The 19,733-nt window shown below is 40.6% G+C and overlaps 1 protein-coding gene across 1 annotated transcript in view; it reads right to left on the reverse strand.

The window, feature by feature from the left end:
• HDAC9 (histone deacetylase 9) overlaps positions 1–19,733 on the reverse strand; it is a 704,858-nt gene that overhangs the window by 178,568 nt on the left and 506,557 nt on the right. Inside the window, exon 15 of the mRNA XM_073333773.2 lies at positions 1,481–1,658. Coding sequence (XP_073189874.1) covers positions 1,481–1,658 — 178 coding nt within the window. The remainder of the gene's footprint in view (positions 1–1,480; positions 1,659–19,733) is intronic.

Genomic DNA, 19,733 nt, shown 5'->3' on the forward strand with positions numbered 1-19,733 from the left:
TTGTGTGTACGTATTATCCCAGACTCCATGCCGAGCAGCACCTATCACCTATCACACTTATAGCACTCCCAGCATTATCTATAATAACAACTCCCTCACACTATTGGCATTTGCTTTATTGCTGCTGCTCATTGCAGGTTTATACGCATTTCTTTTGGGACATCTACAAGCTTCTTACTCTCCAAGAGTGAGAATCCTACACCAAGGATATCTTTGGAGAAGGAAAAAATGCTTAAATTGTTATCTCGTTTCTCTGAGGATGTTGTCTTGCAGTCATTAACCCACTCACACACTTCCCCTTCGTGTTTACAGGTTACCTTCTTCAGGTGTTTTTTTCTTTTGCATCTTTTTCATTTTTTCTCTGAGACACATTTTTCTATATCATGCTGATCACCTCCAATTGTCATTTCTCTCTGTAAACTTTATTTCCTGCATAGTCAAGTAAATGAAATATTTGGAGGGCAGTGACTATACTTGACAGGCTGATCAGTGGTGGCCATTAAGGGGTCTGGCTTGCACTCTGTTCCACTACCCTGCCCTCAAGAATTATAAACTTTAAGAGCTAGGGTAGCTCTGCCAGTCTCATGCTAAGGAGCTAAGACCCAAGAGAGAAACCTAAGAAATAATATTTTAAGAGAAGCAAATTTACAAGTCATTTTCCCTTTCTTCCTATCAGAGTAAGCAAAGCATGATTTATCTCCCACTTATAGGCACACACTGTATTTTTAGGCCAAGACCTATATTCCTATAGGTTAGATTCTATTTTTTCTGATTAGCTGCAATTGGGGAACCAGGCTTTCTGTTTAAGGCATTTTCTTCCTATTGTTGGAGACTTTCAGGCCCCTCAATCTTTCTATGGATCATATACGGATGAGCTGCTCATTGAATGTCTGGAATAGATGGTGACTGCCCAGCAAAACCTCTCCACTGATAGCTTTCACACAAAACTGTTAAAAGACTTCAAGCCTGTAGCTGACATCACTGTCCCGTGACTGATCACCTCATTTGTGCTGCCAGGACTTTGTTTTTCATAGTGAACAGCAGCACCCCTGCAGGACTGAGTGACATTCCCACTGGAATCAAATGAAGATGTTGAGAATCATATCCCAGCCTTGACACTTACTGGTGGTCTCTTTTCAATGCATTGGTGGTCTCTTTGCAAGAACATGAAGAAGAGAGGCAGAGGATGGGGAAATGAAAGAAAAAATTGTAAATGACATAAAGACACCAAAAATGCACCTGTTGCTACATTGCCAGAGTCAGTGGACAATAATAATTTATGACTGTGTGAATATTAACCCTGTGATTTATCAGCTGCATTGGTTGATTTAATTCCAATAAAGCATCATAAAACTCAGTAACGGTGAGATTAAAAATGAATGCATTGCTACAGGAGATATTTAAGGCATTTAAATCAGTTGACCCCAAATGAACAGTGCATTCACTCTGCCTATTAAAAGAGGTCCTTAGGGAGTCCTACCAGTCATGTAGACAGGCTGGATGGGCCGGTCCATTGCTGGATGAGGTAATGTGGAAGCAGCAGGGGAAGAATGGGTCCTGGAAACAGGTCGATGTTTATCTAATCCTGCCATGCCAACTGTAGCCATCTGAGCCTGGTACATTTGCAACTGGTGGATACGTTGATGCTCCAGGATCTGCTGTTGCCAAGAAAACAGCACAGTAGAAAGAAATGTGAGAAGGGATCAAGTAAGACACTGAGAGAAACATGTCAACAAATTAAGTTCATTAGGTCAGGGCTGTAATAAACAGTGTGAAAAAAAAAACCACCTAAGACCTCGTCAATAAATCCATTCAACAGATGTTTTCACACTGACACTGAGGGGCTGCCCGCATTGCTGAATAGTATGTGATGGCAGGCAATCTCTCAATTCTCACTGATGGAAAGAAACAGCTCTACCCACAGAGAGTAACATTTGACTGAAGACTTTTCTAATAAGTTGATAACATAATATTAAGCAGGCTCTGTACTGTTATAAGACTATGTGAGGGAGAAAAAAAAATCTTCCTTTAGTACCTCATTCTAAGAGAAGGATTCTGAGCACTTGCACTTAAAATGTGTTGAATCTAGTGGGCCAAATTTTACAAAGGCCTCAATCTAATTTTCATCAAGATGGCTGGAAAATGAGTAACATTTTAACAGAAATATTTGTGAAAAATTTAGGAACATAGGAATTGCCAGGTCCATATAGTCCCGTAACCTGTTGCTGACAGTACCAGATGCATCAGAGGAAAGTGGAAGTACCACACAGTAGACAGATGTGGGAAGATAAGGGAAGGTAGATGTATCCCTTTTTTTTTGTTTATCAAAAAATGTGGAAATGCAAAATTTTTCAGTGCACTCTTGGGTGAAATTCTAGCCTTACCGAAGTCAACGTGAGTTTTGTCATTGACTTCAATATAGACAGAATTTTGTCCCTAGTCTTAATTTTTTATGCACAGTCTTAGGCCCACAACTGATTGCTGATGCAAAACTGATGGTGCAAAACTGAGATTTTTACAAAAATATTTAGCTCTAAAAATAACTGACATATAGACCTCCATTTTAGGGCTATAAGCTGCATTTTTCTTTTCTAGGCACTTATGTTTACCGATTTTCTTTGGAACTAAGCAACATATAATCAATGCATTGGCTCATTTAGTACTGCTGCAGACCTGGGTGCAATAGCAAGTTCAGTTTGCCAAAGGCCTGGCCTGCCATGGAAGGTATTTTTCAATGTTCAGAGAGTGGAAGCAGAGTTCAGTTTGTACACAAAAGCAGGCGGGAGTACACTATTTCCCCTAGCTAGCTATAGAATTAATCCAAGATCCTGTGAAATGTAAGTGGTGGTCCTGTGGGAGAGGGAATTAAAGCTTTTCCAAGGGACAGATGCTCAAAAGAGGAGTATTCAACATGAGATGAAATGGGAACCAACAGTTAAAAGACATGAAAGCCCCCTCACCCACATTAATACCCAGAGTCACCACTTCAGTGAGATGATGTTGAGTCATAGAGAGGATAAACTGCCTAGTTTTATTGCCATAAAATGACTCAACATAGAAAGAAAATGCAAATAAATAAAAAGAGCTTTTACCGAAAGTTGCTTGGTTTCAGGTCATGAACTATTTTTTCCCTTCTTTTCTTCTTTCAGTGGTGGTGGCATAGGGTGTTATAAATTCCCAGAGTTACTTGGTAATAGCTCAAGAAATCACTGCACCCAACTCCTTCATGAACATATCACAGGTACCAGACATTAAAAAGAATCCCCCTTGCCAAAAATGCTTAATAGTATGTTGTTTTAACACATCTGCTGAAGTTGCATAATGTGTTAGTGAAGATATGTGTTGTACACCAGATTGAATGTGTCTTTTGTAGCCATAGCTGTGTGAAGTGGTCATCGAAGGGAAGGAATAGTTGTGCAATGGCAGCATAAACAGGAAACATTCTATCTGTGGAGGACACAGGCAGAGTCGATCTAAGTGAGTTTATTCTGTTCATATCTAGCTGTGGTTTCCTGGAAGAAAGCAGGAGCAAAGTCTGAGAACCTGGATATGTGAATTCAAGAGGAGAGGGACATTGGACATCCAATATTTTTTATGTGCTTTTAAATAGTTACAGTACTTTTGACCTCACTGCACTCTATATTTGTGTTTGATCTACATGGTATCTATAAAGGGTACTGTTTTCAACTGTAGCCAGAAGGACTGATTTTAACACGTGTATTAAGCTGAGTGTATTGTATCTAACAACTTGTTTTTCAGATATTTTAGCAAGAGTTTCTGATAAAATTTGCTGAAGACCGAGAGAGGAGCTAATTCCTGGGTTTCTTATCCTGCCAAAGTTTGTCCCCACATAAACCTATACAAGTATCTAGAAATTGCAACAACCCTATTTGACATAACCAGTTTAGAAAGAGGAATCGTGGTAGGATATTTATTTTAATAGCCACTGCTCTACTGCTAGGTTAACACTAGAACTAATAATCTGGGCATATCTTCTAAAATTTGTTAAAATAACTTGTAGTAATTTGTATAATGGGAATTCATTTTGGGGTGGATTATTCTTTCAAGATATCACAAAGCCCCTTTTACTTTAAGAATCAAGATTTTAGATACCAAGCGGATGTCCTCTTATCATCATTGCTTCTGTTTTAGGTTTGATTAGTTTTGAGCCAGAGATTTAGGCTGAATTGCAGAATTAAGTTAAAGAGCACAGCCACTGAGCTCTTTGATTTTTTGATAAATAGCAGTGCATTCAGAAATTCCCCCTCCTATATATTTATGCCCTTATCTGTGAATAATGCTGTATCACACTGGTTAGGGGTTTAATTGCTAATGTATAGAGTAGCAGGGTTAATTAACACCCTTATCTGGTTTCCCAGAAAGTGCACCTGGACTTGGAAGGATGATGCTTAGCTCAATACTATGAATTCATCCTTGGATTCCCTGTGCCGTAGCACTGCGAACAAATGTCCATGTGTCCAGTGATAGGACAAGAGAACTGTCTGCACATCTGTAGTTAGTGATTTGTGTGAATATATCTGGAACATTTCTTAGGTTATCTGAGCCTTGTCCTCCCTGCATGAAGCCTGTTTGTTCCAGGTGCATGAGATTAGTTCATTAGAGGAGTTAGGCAATTAGGGCCTGATCCAACAACTATTCAAGGCAGTGAAAAGATATCCATTAAATTCTCTTGACATTGGATCAGCCCCTTAGTAATTATTTTGAGGAGGATTTTCAAAGCTGTCTCTAAAAAGGAGATGGGTCTTTTGGAGGTATGTAAGTTAAATTCTTGTTGTTCTTCCAGTATTACCATAATAAGTGTTGCTTGTAGGGAATCAATCTCAGTTTAGACTTGATGTGAGTGCTCCCTGTAGGGGCTTATGTATTTTTTTCCTAGGAAAGTTATATACAAATGTGATTCATATCCATCAACCTAATGCTTTGTATAGACTATGGAATTTAATGAGAGTTATTTCCTTTGTTTCCAATGGGTCTGAGAGTTGCTACCTGATGTTTAGCAAGGTAAGTCAATTTTGTTGTTGTCAGGAAGTTATAATTTTCAAGATGAGATCAGGCGTTCCTTCTGTTCGCTGTAAAGCTGATATAAGGTTTAGTACCACCTGCAGTAATTTCTTCTGCTCCGTTGATTATTTTGTTCTGTGCCTAGTAAAAAATAGGTGCATTCATGCTCTTCTGGAAGGTTGTTGTTTCTTCACGTGGAACCCTACCAGTCTACTTGCCCCTTTTCTAAACAGTTATGTAGTTTCTGTACTGTTTTATCTGTTCAATTTATCATGATAGTTTTAGTCTACAGATTTGAGTACCTCCCCTTGTCCATTTAGAAATAACACAACAATGAGCTCAAATTTCTCTTTGCAATCTTTTGTTTGTTTTCTGATATAATTATTTTATTCTGAAAACTACTTTTCAGGTTTTGCACAGGATTATTTCTTCATTGGTTTTCAGGGAAACCTTTTTTTATTTCTATCCCTATAAAATGTTCAAAATTCGAATTTCCTAAGATTGAAATCCGTGCAAATGAATTGTTGTCATAAGTCAAGCAGGTTGCTTATGCCTTTGCTTATGCTTTATAATCATCTACAGCACCTTCTACTGATGTGCTTCTAACACAGTTGTTTTCAACCTTTTTCCATTTGCGGGACCTTCAAATGGAGGCAGGGACCCCTTTGGAAATCTTAGACATTGTTCCGTGGACCCTTGGGGGTGCACAGACTAAGTGGAAAGCCACTGTTCTAGCACATGGTGCTCAGAGCCGTAACATGGGTAATGCCCAGTCATCATGTTAGCCCTTTTAAAAATGCGATGGCCTCAGCATTGCCAGCCCTGCAAGTTCAAAACTCATGTGAACGGCATAAACATGGTTTTAACCCTGTGGAAACTGCCCCTTTTTGTGCGCTCGGATTTCCAGAAACCACCTGGAAATGCACAAAAATAAATACATGCACAGGGTGGGGCCCTCCTCCTCTCACTTCTGAGGGCTGATGATGACCCTGCCTCCCCTGCTGCAGCCGAGGCTAGGCACCTTCCCCCAGCCCTGAAGGCTGTTCCTGATCTCTGCTCTGCGCCCTCTCCTCTCTCTGCCCTGCAGCCCCGCTTCCGGCTGCCTCCCCCCTGCACACTGCGCCTGGAGCGGCGCAGGCGGGGGGTGCTGGTGAAGGGAGGATCTTCTCCGCCACCCCGCGCCTCCTCAGCGCACGGGAGCAAGGAGGCTGCTAGCGGCAGCTGGCCCACGCTGGGCACCGGCCGCGCGCCCCGCAGCGCGCGAAGCCTCTGCCGCCGGCCGCCCCCCAGCTCAGGCTGCCAAGAGCAGCATCTGGCGGCGGAAGGCGGAACTGCAGCACCGGTTTCGGTTCGGCCCGGACCCCTGAGCGGCCGGCGGAGGCAGGTCGACGCGCTCCGGTGTGACCGGGGGACGCGCGGAAGGAAGTAGGACGGGGGGTGGCAAGGCCGCCACTGAGCAGCCGGGCTAGGCTCCCGCGGGCAGCGGGGTGGTGTGGGACCAGCTCAGGGAGCGATGTGTAGCCAGTTCGTGCTCGGGCGCCCAGGGAGGGCGAGCCCGGTGCAAAGGGTGTGCATGGGGGAGCCGGGCCTAATCCCTGCTGCCGGGCTGGGCTCTCTCCAGCCACCCTGTCCTGGCGAGTTTTACCAGCACCAGGGCAGAGCTTACGTGGCGCTAGTCTTCGTCTCCGCCTTGGGGGTGTCCCGCGCCCCGGCTGTGGAGTTCAGGGCACGCACTCCCCCAGCCAGCCTGGGCAATGTAGGGAGCACCTTGGGGGAGGGGGGTGGCTCTTTCCACTCCTACTGCTAGGGACCTTGGTGTGGTGCACCTGTATTTAGTAAGGAGAAGAGTCCTTTCCTCTCCAGGCTCTCTGAATAGGAGGGACTTTATGCCCAGGTTTCCCAGGGAAGGACGGGTGACTAGAAGACTGTATTTTTCTAATAAGTGACTGACAACTTCTTTTTTTTTTTTGCTTTGGATTCAGAGAGAGAAGAGCAGGAAACTTGTCCTGTCCATCTCCTTTTTGAGATTTTTATGTTCTTGCCTAGTTGTGTTTCCTGTAAGTAGGAATGGAACAAGTTACTGATTTAAATCAGCTGAGAAATCTGTTTCAGAGTAACAGCCGTGTTAGTCTGTATTCGCAAAAAGAAAAGGAGTACTTGTGGCACCTTAGAGACTAACCAATTTATTTGAGCATGAGCTTTCGTGAGCTACAGCTCGGGGAGACATTATTGCTTGCAGGAGAGAGCACCAGACTGGGACTCAGAAGACATGAGGTCTGTTCTCTGCTCTGCTGCTGACATGCTGTGATACTGAAGTCACTTCACTGGCCCATGCCTCCATTTTCTTTCCCATAAAATGGGAAGAATGAGACTTTGTAAGGTGATTTTCAGATCTACTGATGAAAAGCACTTTGTAAGAGCAAGGAATTATTATCTTTTCTTACACAGGCCCCTTTGTGGACCTGAGCCAAAATCCCGGATCTGAACAACTCCAAACTTTGAACAACTGTTAGAAGTTTGGAGTCAGGTTACAATCCAGGACTTGGATCCAAATTTCACAGCTGAGCCCTATCTTTGTCTTTCCAGAAGAAAGTTCTAGATGCAGACACTCCTGAACAAGAAGGTTTATTTAAAAAAAACAAAACAAAATAAACCCAAAATCCTATTTGCACTTAGAAATCTTGCAAAAATAGGTTATGTGCTTATTTATGTGCACAAATACATTCACAAGCAAGAGTGCACAAATATTCTTCACACAAGTGACTTGTCAATGCAAAACTACATACAAGTGGAAACGCGCCAGGAGCCTTTAATAATGTAGATCTTAAGGTTACATTTTTTAGTTGTCCTATCATTTGAAAAACCACATATAAAACTGCAAAACCCCAGGAATCCCATTGTAAAAAAAAAAAAAAAACAAATACAAAACTGAAAATTTCCATCATTTTAAAGAAAACCTCAGGAATTAACCATTTAAAATATATGTATAGCAAACTACACATAATTTAAAAATAAGTAAATACCACATTCACAAAAGGAGGGACAGAACAAGATTGGGGCCCTGACATGATGGATGTGAAGGAGTCAGGCTTGTGGGAGAAGTAAAGAATAGGAATCTCTGGTACCTTAACCCAAGAGAGGCAATACTTGATAGAAATGGAGGAAACAGGTGTGTGGCCCTGACTGTGTGAAAAAAGGAGGCAGCAGGAAAGAGTGGGACTAAGACAGTCACTAGGCTGAAGGCAGACAGAAATGAAGAGGAAAGCCACAGTGGAAAGTGGTGTCTGGGAGTGACAGAGAGATACTGTGGTAAGATGGCTCCAAAGCCACCTGGGGGCTGTTTTTGCTTCCTGCTCTGTGTAAGACCTGACTTTTCCCCATAGGTGTAGCTGCAAGTATTTGACTTGTCATCTTTACCAGAATACCAGCTTTACGGAAACTGAACACACCACACACTCAAGTAAATATGGTACTTTGTCTATGGTTGGATTCCTGACTCAACCTTCTCATAACTATTTCAACACTCTGGAGGTAAAAAACAAAACAGAGTGGAAATCTCATGAATAAAAAAAAGTTGTACAAGATTTCTGGTACCTTCTCAGGCTATATATAGCACAAGGATCTCTCTCAGTATTTTGATGCTTTCCATACCAGAAACAAGATATGCAGAGATGCACAAAAGTGAACTCTACTAGAAACTAATGTATCCCCATATTTTACATTCAATTCAAACTAGAAGAAAATACATATTTAAGATGCATATACAAGGCTCTACATGTACTAGCACATAAATAATATTGCCACATAACCCCAGCAGCATTTAAAAAAATTCAGATAAGAATCTGGTTCGCTAACCATCTACAAAAGCCTCTTGTCCACCCGTTCATAGTTGTAGGAAGCTTGTATTCTCAATGCTCTCCAAAAACCCTGTCAAACCAGTACGAATGGGTTATTTTATCTGAATCACTTCATCCCTGATCATAACCTACAGTCCTTTCATTTTTGTTTCTGCTCAGTTAATTCATTTTTGGTATTATAAATATGTTTTAACAATGAGCACCATTTTTTTTAAAAATAAAAATATTTGGCCCTCATTCTGTGCAGAAAGTACAGTGTATGGACTAAATTCAGCAATAGGCCATGTGCTCTGATGACATACATGGCCTGATTCTACTTTTACTTCATTGCTTTTATACAGGTGTAACTCCACTGGCTTCAAGATTTCTTGTGGTACAAACGGGAGAAGTCTCAAGCCCCATTGTATGAAGGAAATGCTGGGAACTCTTTGTTCAATATACTGCCACCATACATATGAACGCACAAAGGACCAGATTCATTGTTGCCTTAAGGGAAGCATAAGCCCCCTAGCACAGATTCTCTTCTGTCCTGTGCAGAAGACTGCTATGCCAGGACTGCATCTCCTGAGTAGGAGCCCTCTGCTCAGAGGGCATTCTGGAGAGAGATAAGTGTGGTCAACACATTTTTACAGCTCAGCAATCCTGTGCCCTGGCCATGGGCCATATAGGTCACTGCAACTGGAGCACAAACTCAGCCAGCCTTTAGGGCTGCCATCATCTGTACGCAATTGTTTTCTGTGAATAATAAAGAAGGGCTGTTGTGTTTTTTTTTTTTTAACATGGATGTTTAACCTTAGAAATATCAGAGATGTCAGTATCTGGTCTTACCTTGTTTTGTTGGAGGACTTTTTGCGGGTTTCAGAGATGCATATTGTTAGTTCTCATGCCCTACTTATAGTGGGATTGGAATCCTTGACAGACTTTCTTTCTCCAAAATATTAGTCATTGGAGTTTAACAGGGGGTTAATAAAAACAAAAACACACACAATCCTCCCCCCCCCCCCCCAGCAGAATTTTAAACAGTCTGACTCAAAATCCCTTCCCCTCTCAAGAGCTCAGCTTTCACCTCCTTGGCTTTTGTGATGTCATCACTTCACTAGTTCTTCAGTCGTCATAAAGTCTTCCAGGACACAAGACCTGATTTTTTTCCTAATATAAATATACAGGGGAGAAAAAGACCCTTAAGAAAATAAAACTGAAAGCTTTCCAGACCTTCTCTATACATCATTATGAATCAAGAAAGAACAACTCCCCCCCCCCCCTTTTTTTTCTCACTTATAACCAACCACCAGCAAGTATCAGTTGAGGGGTAGAGTGGATGTTTAACTGAAGTGAGAACAAAATTGTACTGGAAACCTTGGGGAGAGTTTAAAATGTTCACTAAAGACCAGGATTGTCTGTTACAAGTAGAATCCTCAGGTTTCACTGTATTTAATATGAAGAGAAAATAAAACACTACCAGAGGGGGTTAATTGATTGGGGGAGAGGGGGGAAATCTATACTTGCTGATCTACAAAAAAGTAGAGGATAAAAAAAATTGGAAAATAGTGCTGTGTCAGCACATACTATATTACAGACTGCAAAATAAAGTGTAGTTTCCAATTTCTCGACTCTCCAACTGATCTTGGACCAAGGAAGGCAGAGTACATTTCAGAAATAATCGTAATATTTATTATGTTGCATGGTAAGGATGGGTGAACTTGTTTGAACTTTGATCTCACACAAACATAACATGTTTGACTCTATTAAACATTAGTCGATGCATATTCCACTTAGGACAAGACTTAAAAAAAGACTAGGGGTTGAAGTGAACCAGTGAGAGCAGTATTGCCAACTCCAAACATTAAAAGGGGGGGGGGCAAAATAATGAGATTAGCTTAAAAATCAAGAGCTGTTTTAAAATTAATATATTTGGATTTCTTTTTATTTGCCTTCTGTTTTTTGAGTCTTTAGTGTGCATTTGGGTCACATTTTCAGACTTCTAACACCCTGGGGAAAAGAAACTTACTTTTTATGTAAATGGAAGCTGAGTTCCTCACATAATCAGGCTTCTCAGAAAGGTGGGACTTTAGTACATCCTCACATATCACAAAACTTTCATTAAAATCACAAGAATTGTCAACCATTAGAGAAGCTGAAAAGGAACAAACTAGAGAAGAAGGAACAAATATATTTTTTTAAAATATTTTAAAATATACAAACACACACACCTTTCCCCAATCTAGCTTTTGGGGGTGGAGGGAAGGGACTGATTTTTTTAAAATCACTGGTCACTTTTGAAAACATAGGCCTTTATATTTCATGAAATTAGGTTGCTTTTGTTACCTAGTTACCTTAGAGAAGAAAACAGTGCTATAGTCAATGAAGGAAGTCACCTAACTCAACTGGCTACTAAAATTAAGATTCACAAAACATAATTCATCATTGTGATTTGGTTTTGAGGCCAAATTGTGTTATCATGTACGCTGGTGTAAATCTAGATTAATTCCACTGAAGCCACTAGAGTTATCCTGGATTTACATTAGGATAAGGAAGTGCAGAATTTGACCTTCACTAGCTATTCTTCAAAACAAATCCCAGAAAAGAAAAGAGAGAGTATTTCTAAAGCCCAAACAAAGTTAGAGGAAAAATGTAATAGAGAATGTTGCCTTAAGTGAAAAACCACAATTTTAACTGCATATAGTAAAAGTGAAAAGAGCCTTAAAAACCAGTCAAAGCAAAATGTTAATTCTAATTGTTCTATTTAGTTGTCCTTGATTTGTGACAGGTTTGTTAGTATGCAGATTTCCTACATGCCACTTTCCATGGGGGTGTTTACCAAGTGAAATTATGCAGACTATTTCCCCTCGCATCTCATGTCTTTAGTCCTAATTATGTTGGCCCTGTGTTCACTCAGGGTTATGTTACAGTTGTCCCCAAGTGTTCTTGATTTGGGACCAGTGACAAACTAAATCATCCGATGAAGTGAGCTGTAGCTCATGAAAGCTTATGCTCAAATAAATTTGTTAGTCTCTAAGATGCCACAAGTCCTCCTTTTCTTTTTGCAAAACTAAATCATATAGTTTATGCAGAACATTTAAAAAAAATCATAAAAAGTAAATCCTGAGATGCTGAAAAACAAGGTTGTGCTTGCTTATTCCTCCCAACAGATGTTTACCTGTTTATTGGCATTGTTCCATTATATTTCTTAATCCCTTTTTGATTTTCCTGTTCTGTATTTAGGATTTAGCTGTTCAATAATTTCACCTGGACTATATGTTTCCTAATAAAAATGTACCTGTATAACTACTGGCATGCTGCAGTCCATGGGCTGAAACCAGAGATTCAAACAGTGATGGCTAGACTGGGCATTATTGTATTCTATGGTATTTGTATTGTACTTGGATGTTCTGCCTGTGAAAGTGAAGAGCTGGTTTTATTGGTACCAGCAGACCCTGCTGGCTAATGCCTCATAGTGGACTGAAGAATACGTAGTGCTGAGTGTCCTGAGAAGCCACCATGCCCATATCTGAAGTCCTGAGTGCTGGGACAGATAGCTAAGCAGGCTAAGGAATCACTGTGGATAGTGTGATGGGATAAGGGAACTCAAACCAGGTAGTCAGGAGGACAAGGACTCATGGTGTGTATCTAGGATGCCAAGCTCAGACCTTCACCTGTGATTGCGGTCACTGGACACTTGCCCACGAAAATTAAGGGAACAAAAAAGGATCAGCCTGATTGCCATGGGGTCTGTTACCAGCATCTGACCAGCACATACAGTATTAATCAATTCTTCCCAAAGTTAGAGTGTGATTATTCAGAAATGGGTGCCTCTACTATTGTATCAATGGATGAGGCTCTCTGGATCTTAGTGATGATCTCTGTCCATACAGGTTTGGAATCCAGGCTATGGTGAACATTCACTGCAATGTATTGTTTATTTGGGAACTCAGTCATTCTGCAACTGATCATGCATCTCTGCACTGGCGTTAGGCCATGAGGACTCCAACCCCAAGATCACATACCGTGGTAGCTGGCTCTTCAGTTTTACGCCTTATCTGTTTTCCATGACGCTAATGCCAGTGTCATTGGGATAATGGCCCTTAGAAAGTTATCACCTGTCAGCTGGTTTTGTGTGTATGTGGTATACAGGTCCATTGGGGATCTAAAGGAGTGGACGAGGAGGCCTCTGGGATCAAAACCTGCATGTTTTTTTTTAATGACAATGGTGGGAGGTGGGTGCGAAGGAAACAACCTGCAGGAAATAACCAGGCACAGTGGCTACCTCCTTTCCTCTGGTTATGGAAAGGGAGAAGGCACCACTGAGTGCCAGGATGCAGACAAGGAGAGAAGCAGGTGGATCTCATTCTTAATAAAAGGAGCTGCTGTGCTCCAAAGAAAGGTGGTAGAGAGATGCCGAGGAAATGTTTACTTGGGTGAATGGTTCAAAGCCCTGGTGCTTTTTTGCAGGGCAGTGGAGGATTCAGATTGGAGTCCATTTTTGTTTGTTTTGTGTCTAGACTTGAGTCTGAGAATTTAAATAAAATATTCCTGGGGCGGGTGGCCCAGTGAACAGAGCACTAGATTGGGAATCCTAAAACCTGAGTTCTGTTTGCAGCTGTCACTGACCAGCTGTGTGACCCTGGGCATATCATTTAACTTCTCTGTGCCTTTGTTTCCCCTTCATCTGTGCTGTCAATTTAGACTGTAAATTTGTCAAGGCATGGAATGTCTTTTACTGTGCAATTGTTCAGTGTGTAACAAAGTGGGCTCCTGACCTCAGTTGGGGTCTCTACATGCTATTGTAATACAAATAATAAAATAATGAAAAAGGGATCTTTTTATTGTTGAACCCACCACCAAAAAAAAAAAAAAAAGTGGTGCATTTCTCACAATTTGTTGGCCCTCCCACAAGAATTATCTGGGGTTCTCTAGATAGGGCTAATCATATAACAGATAAGAGTTAAAAAACACATTGAGATGGAACTGAGGAGCAAGGGGAGTGGTGGAAGAGAAGTTAGATTGTTCGCTTATTATGGGTCTGACTGCAATATTCAATGTAGGTCCCATTGCTGAGAATCTGAATCCAACCGGTCTGTCTATCTCATGTGACTTGGAAATCATCCTTTAACCCAGTGCTGATGTGCAGGGTTCCCAGAATTACTTGTTTGATTTTTCAACTATGAGTGAGAAACATTTGACTTTCTGAATAGAGAGAGTATTCAAGTGCTTTTCTTTTTCTTTAAATTCAAGGGCTTGTCCCTTCTGTAACCATCTACCTGAAAAGTCAGTGCATATTTTAATAAATGTCACTGCACATCCATGTATGAATTATTGGCCTCCACGTACTATATAAAGTGTTCTGAAGAATAGCCCCTCTGCCTCACTTCAAGTGCTACACAAATCTTCAAACATAGACATTGAATGGCCGTAAGTATTAGTCTGTATCCACAAAAACAATGAGGAGTCCGGGGGCACCTTAAAGACTAACAGATTTATTTGGGCATAAGCTTTCGTGGGTAAAAAAACACTTCAGATGCAACTGAATTGAATAGTCTTGTTCATTGCAACATGATGCTTTCTGAATCTGCGGCTGGCTTTTTTCAAAGCCCCTGTTCTGATATAGCAAACCTATATAACATGGTAAAGAGCTGGTTTATTTGAAGTCTGCTAAAAAGAGATGGTAATTAAACTACCACAAACATAATGACACTGTGACAATTAATAGTCAAACAGAATCAGCTGAGAAAGCAGATCTGATTCCTTGCTGACTGCAGCTTCCACCTATTGCTGACCACAATAACCTTTTTGGGAAAAGTCACTTCCATCAGTCAGGCCACTATAGGGCACTGGCCGCAAGGCAGCAAAGCAGTACTTGGAATAATTCTTTGCAGATGCCAGGAACCGGAAGTTTCAGGAGGAAAAATGAAAGCCATTCACTCTTCCAATGACACAGGCCTTTGATACCACAAAGTCATTTGGGCAGAGAGCTCCAAGGTCAGGAAGGCACGTAAAGATTGGTGATTAGAGAAATACTATATCAGCAAAGTGTGGCAAGCTATTAAAAGAAACTGTAGCTTTTATGATTGTGTTGCTGAAGCTTCCCCAGGGCTATTTGCATTAGATATTGAGTTAAGCATAACTTATTTAGTCCCAGCATTCCAGAAAACATTTTGATGTCAGCTACTGCAGGAAAGTAAACACGAGGCAAAGGAGGAAACAGTACTGATCCCAAACAGATAAAATATTGTAATTTAATTTTATGAACCCATGCATTTCAGAGCATTAAGAATGAGGAATTTTTAAAAGGCTCTTTTAACTTTTTTTTTTTTTTTTTTTTTTTTAAAAAAGGGTGGTGGAATGAGGGAAAGCTTTTAGTCATTTTGTTGGGAGGGGAAAGGGAGAAGAGAGAAACCAAGTCATGATTTATCATCAAACATACACTAGTATCTGCCAATACATTAATGCACTTACTCTTATGAAGGATTTTATGCACAGCTATAGCTCTCTTCTAATTTTATATACTTGCATACACATAGTATTTTTTCATTTCTTTGTCCAGTGGCTCTTCTGCATGTCTGCTGATGGGGACTTACAACAAGTAAAAAGAACCTCGAAAATGGAATTGCAGTTTGGTGGAGCATGTCTGAGGAAGGAGATCCTTCTTTTTGGATTGTGCTGGCAAACACTGACTGAACACTGTTCATGGTACTTAGAGAATAAGAAGTAGTCCTTTACAATGTTGCGCACAAAATCTGGTTGCATTCAAGGCACAGTGTAGGGGTTCTATCTCCATCCCATCTGCTTCATGCTGATACTCCCAGCTGTGCCACTCTTGCTGCCAGCGTGTTTTCTGCTGTTGGTGCCACTGCAAATCCTCAACTGGTGACATTAAAATTCTGGATCGTTAGTCACTAAATTGAGATTGAACTCTCAGGAAAGGTGGTTATCCCACAGATTACCAGCTCCTATACTATACCGGAGTTGGTTTGTTTTAAAGAGGAAGCCAATAAAGCCAACAAGGAATTTTGTATATGGATTATCTATTGAATCACTGTTCTAGGATACCACAGCAGGGATACAAGGGAATCACAGACTTCAATGAATGGTCAGATTTTCCTTGGATTGACCACACTAACTGTGTACACAAGGGGGGGAAAGCTGGAACCCCAAAAGCCATACATACGTTATGGTGAAGAATACTCTCTCTCTAATACATTGGAGACACTGTCCAAGAGCAGTTTTTTTTTTTTAACATAAAGACTGACCTTGCAGTGTTGACAAAGCTTTGCTTACTGGCTATAGAATTGTTATGGCCACAAGTTAAAGGATCCTGGAAGTAGCTTGTTCACCTCACTTTTGTGTAAGATTTTTGGTAGCTTTGTGTTCATTCACTGGTGTTGCCTGCTCACGCGTGCCTCCCTTCTCTGCCTGTCTGTGAATTTACACACCTCCCCAGCTTCATCACTGTAAGCAGAAGTACAGGGTACAGAATATTAGTTTTGCTTTGATGGCCAATTAGAGTCTGATCTTGAGAGATGCTGAGCTCCTTCATTCTCATTCACCTCAATGGAAGATGAGCTATTTCAGTACTTTGTATGGAGTGCTCAGTACCTGGCATGATCAGTACAGTGCTTTGGGGAAAATTGTTCTATTGTAACAGTGATCTCTTTTGGATCACTACAATCCTCATTCAGGACTGGAAAAGAATCCTCTCAGAAGAGGACATGTACTTTGCTGGGGGTGGTTGTTTGGGAGATGTTTTATTTTTTTGCTATATAGTGTGTCCTAACTAGTTATGTAATTCCTCTCCAGTGAAAATATGATTATATTAGGAATATCCTGACTATGCAGGCAACATCTCCGTGATTAGTTCTTCCAGACAGAGGGTTGTATTCCACTTAGAAATGCAAATGCTTTGACTCCTGGTTATCAATATCTCCTTGCAAGATTTAGTCAGCATATTAATTCCTACTATGCCCACTGCCTGGAAAGATACTGATTAATAAAAGGGCACTAATGAGAAATGTTTTGAAACTATTTTATCCAAATTTAGATATTGTAGCTAGAGTAGAACCTCAGTGTTACTCCTTGGGAATGGAGATTGTTCATAACTCTGAACAAAATTTTATGATTGTTCTTTCAAAAGTTTACAACTGAACATTGACTAAATACAGCTTTGAAACTTTACCATGCAGAAGAAAAATGCTGCTTTTAACCATGTTAATTTAAAAGAAACAAGCACAAAAACACATTCCTTACCTTGCCAAATCTTTTTTAAGCTTTCCCTTTTATGTTTTTAGTAGTTTACATTTAACACAGTACTGTACTGTATTTGCTTTTTTTGTTTTGTTTTGTCTCTGCTGCTGTCTGATTGTGTACTTCTGGTCCCAAGTGAGGTGTATGGTTAAACAGTCAGTTTGTAACTCTGGTGTTGTACTATTTACCCTTGACATATCAAGTTACAATTGTATGGTAATGTCTTGATTGTAAGTCCTTCACTTTTAAAATACATTGAACTGTACTTAATCACTAATAAAACGGAAATGAGAAAAGTATGGAACACTTCAGTTAACTATAGAGTTTAAGTCCATTACTTTCAGAAAGTGCAACTGGTAGGTTTTTTGACTCAGTGGAGGCATATTTGAAATTGTTTATCTTGGAGGATATAGGTAAGTGTCAGTTTTTTGGTTTTGAGCAAGGGAGATCAGCAGGTGGGTGGCTTAACAAAGAGAAAGCAGGAAAGTATTTCACTCTGGAGCTAGCGTGAATTACTTTTGCTAATTTTGGAGAACAGCTGAAGGATTTTCCAAGAGTTTGACAGGACATATTTAAGTGAAGTTTTGTTGTGTTAGAATTAATAATGTTAAAGTGCATTTCAGTTTTTTAGGAGTTTGTGCATTTTATAGTAATCTGGGGAAGATAACATGCTCCCAGTTCTCCATTGTATAAGTCACCTGTCTTGGTCCGTATGCTCATTGGGCATAACTTTAACTTACACTGTGCTACAGTTGTGCTCTGTGGGCTGTCCTGCTGAGAATAGCAGTGTGCAGCTATTCTCTTCCTCAGTACACCCCAGGTTTGTCCCTTACTCTGAAAGTCAAGAAGGGGCTGGCATAGAGCCGTCCTGGGGAGGTTCGCTATGTTGGTGATATTTGCCAAAGCCCAAATCTGGGGTATAGTTTAGTTTTATTTAACTATTAAGGTTTTTACTGCCATGAATTCTTGTATGAAAGTTACACACTAAGAGTCAGTAATGTGTGTGACTTGCAAATTGTCTTGTCTTCATCTCTGCTCTTATTTTCCTAGGCCCCTTACACGCTCCTCGTTTCGTCTTTCATTCCTAGTGTAGACTTAACCTAGGCTACACACTCTGGGAGAAGCTAGACTGGTAGCTTCTGCATCAAGCTGCTGCCTGTGGGCACCTGTATGGAAAGTACCATAACGTGTCTTATTCAGTATTTGAGGGCGGTACTTCATGCCACTTTTTTCCTCTTTTAAACAAGACTAACTACAGTTCTAGTGAAGGAAAAATCTGCAGAAAAGTTGTAAAAGCAAAGGAAAAAATAGTAATGTATTTCATGTTAACATTCTTTAAATAGGAAATAAATTCTCCTTTACTGTTGAAAGATACTTGCCTTTGAAGATAAAATACCATTTGCAAAAACTGTAAGACCCTCTCTAATGTAGCTTTCATTATCTTCTGTGTTCCCCTCTCTCTGAAAACCAAATGACTGATGTCAAGATCAAGGGAGCCAATCAAAGTAGATACACTCCAGGACCTGGCCAGGAAATAAATCACTCTTGCCCCTATCCAAGGTAGATACTAACTAAAGGAGAGAGTTTACATGTTCACTATCCAGCTGGGGGAGGCCAAGTTTCCCAATCAGTCACCAATCAGGGTGCTTAGTATCACTTATCAAATAGGCTAATCAAAGTTTGAGATAAACCAGCTCTTGACCACTTCTTGCCCTTTGAACACTCCAGGGCCACCTCCTACCCTTAGACTTTTATCTCATTAAAGTTAAAGAGGGAAAATTAATCCATGGAAGAAAATGAGATAACAGCCATTGTAGCAGACCATCCTACAGACTGTTTGGCTTTCATCTATTGCTACCTGACAATTAACTCTTCAGCCGCACAGGAACCCTCCTTCATTAGAGATGGATCTGTCCCTTAATGCAGCTATTCTTTTGATTGTCTTTAACTCTGCTTCAGCTGTTTCATTTATTGCTCCACTCTGTAGTTCTTCGGACTCGTAATGGGTGCAGGTAAATAAAAAGGTCATCATTTATTCTGCGTTTCTCAAGCTTGACTTAGTGCTGTTTTCACTTACAAAATACAAAAGTGAAAACTGTAATTTATTACAGTACTAGCAATTCAAGATGTTTTGCTTGGATTCCGTGCTTGCAATTGGTTACCAACATTCTAGCCTCTCTTGCTTTTTTTGGCTACTAGCTTATTGCCCATAATTTCATTTCTCTCAATCTGCATTTAAAAAACAATTTAACACTTTGATTTTGTTTGGAAGAAATAGTGGTGTGTTCCCTTTGCTAATGCACTGCAAACTGTGTACTGTGTGATTGGTTGTTTTGTTTTTAGAAGCCATTAGGATTCTGACGACTCTCAAATCTAAAGACTCTTCCCTATCATCAGTTTAATTTCTCATCTACTAAAGTTTTTAGCACAGTGAATATCAGAAGTGGGTTCACTCCAGTAACACAGCAGCAGTCAGTTGCACTGCCAACGGAGAGACCTGCATTTTAAAGAGGACTTGGGAGTCCCACTGATTGTACTTGCTTCTCTTGGAAAAGAGTGCAGGCCATGCTGTTCTTACAGCAACACCTGCTGGACACTACACGGTGGTGTCCTGGT

Source organism: Lepidochelys kempii, chromosome 2, assembly GCF_965140285.1.
Source record: "Lepidochelys kempii isolate rLepKem1 chromosome 2, rLepKem1.hap1, whole genome shotgun sequence".
Lineage (NCBI taxonomy): Eukaryota > Metazoa > Chordata > Testudines > Cheloniidae > Lepidochelys > Lepidochelys kempii.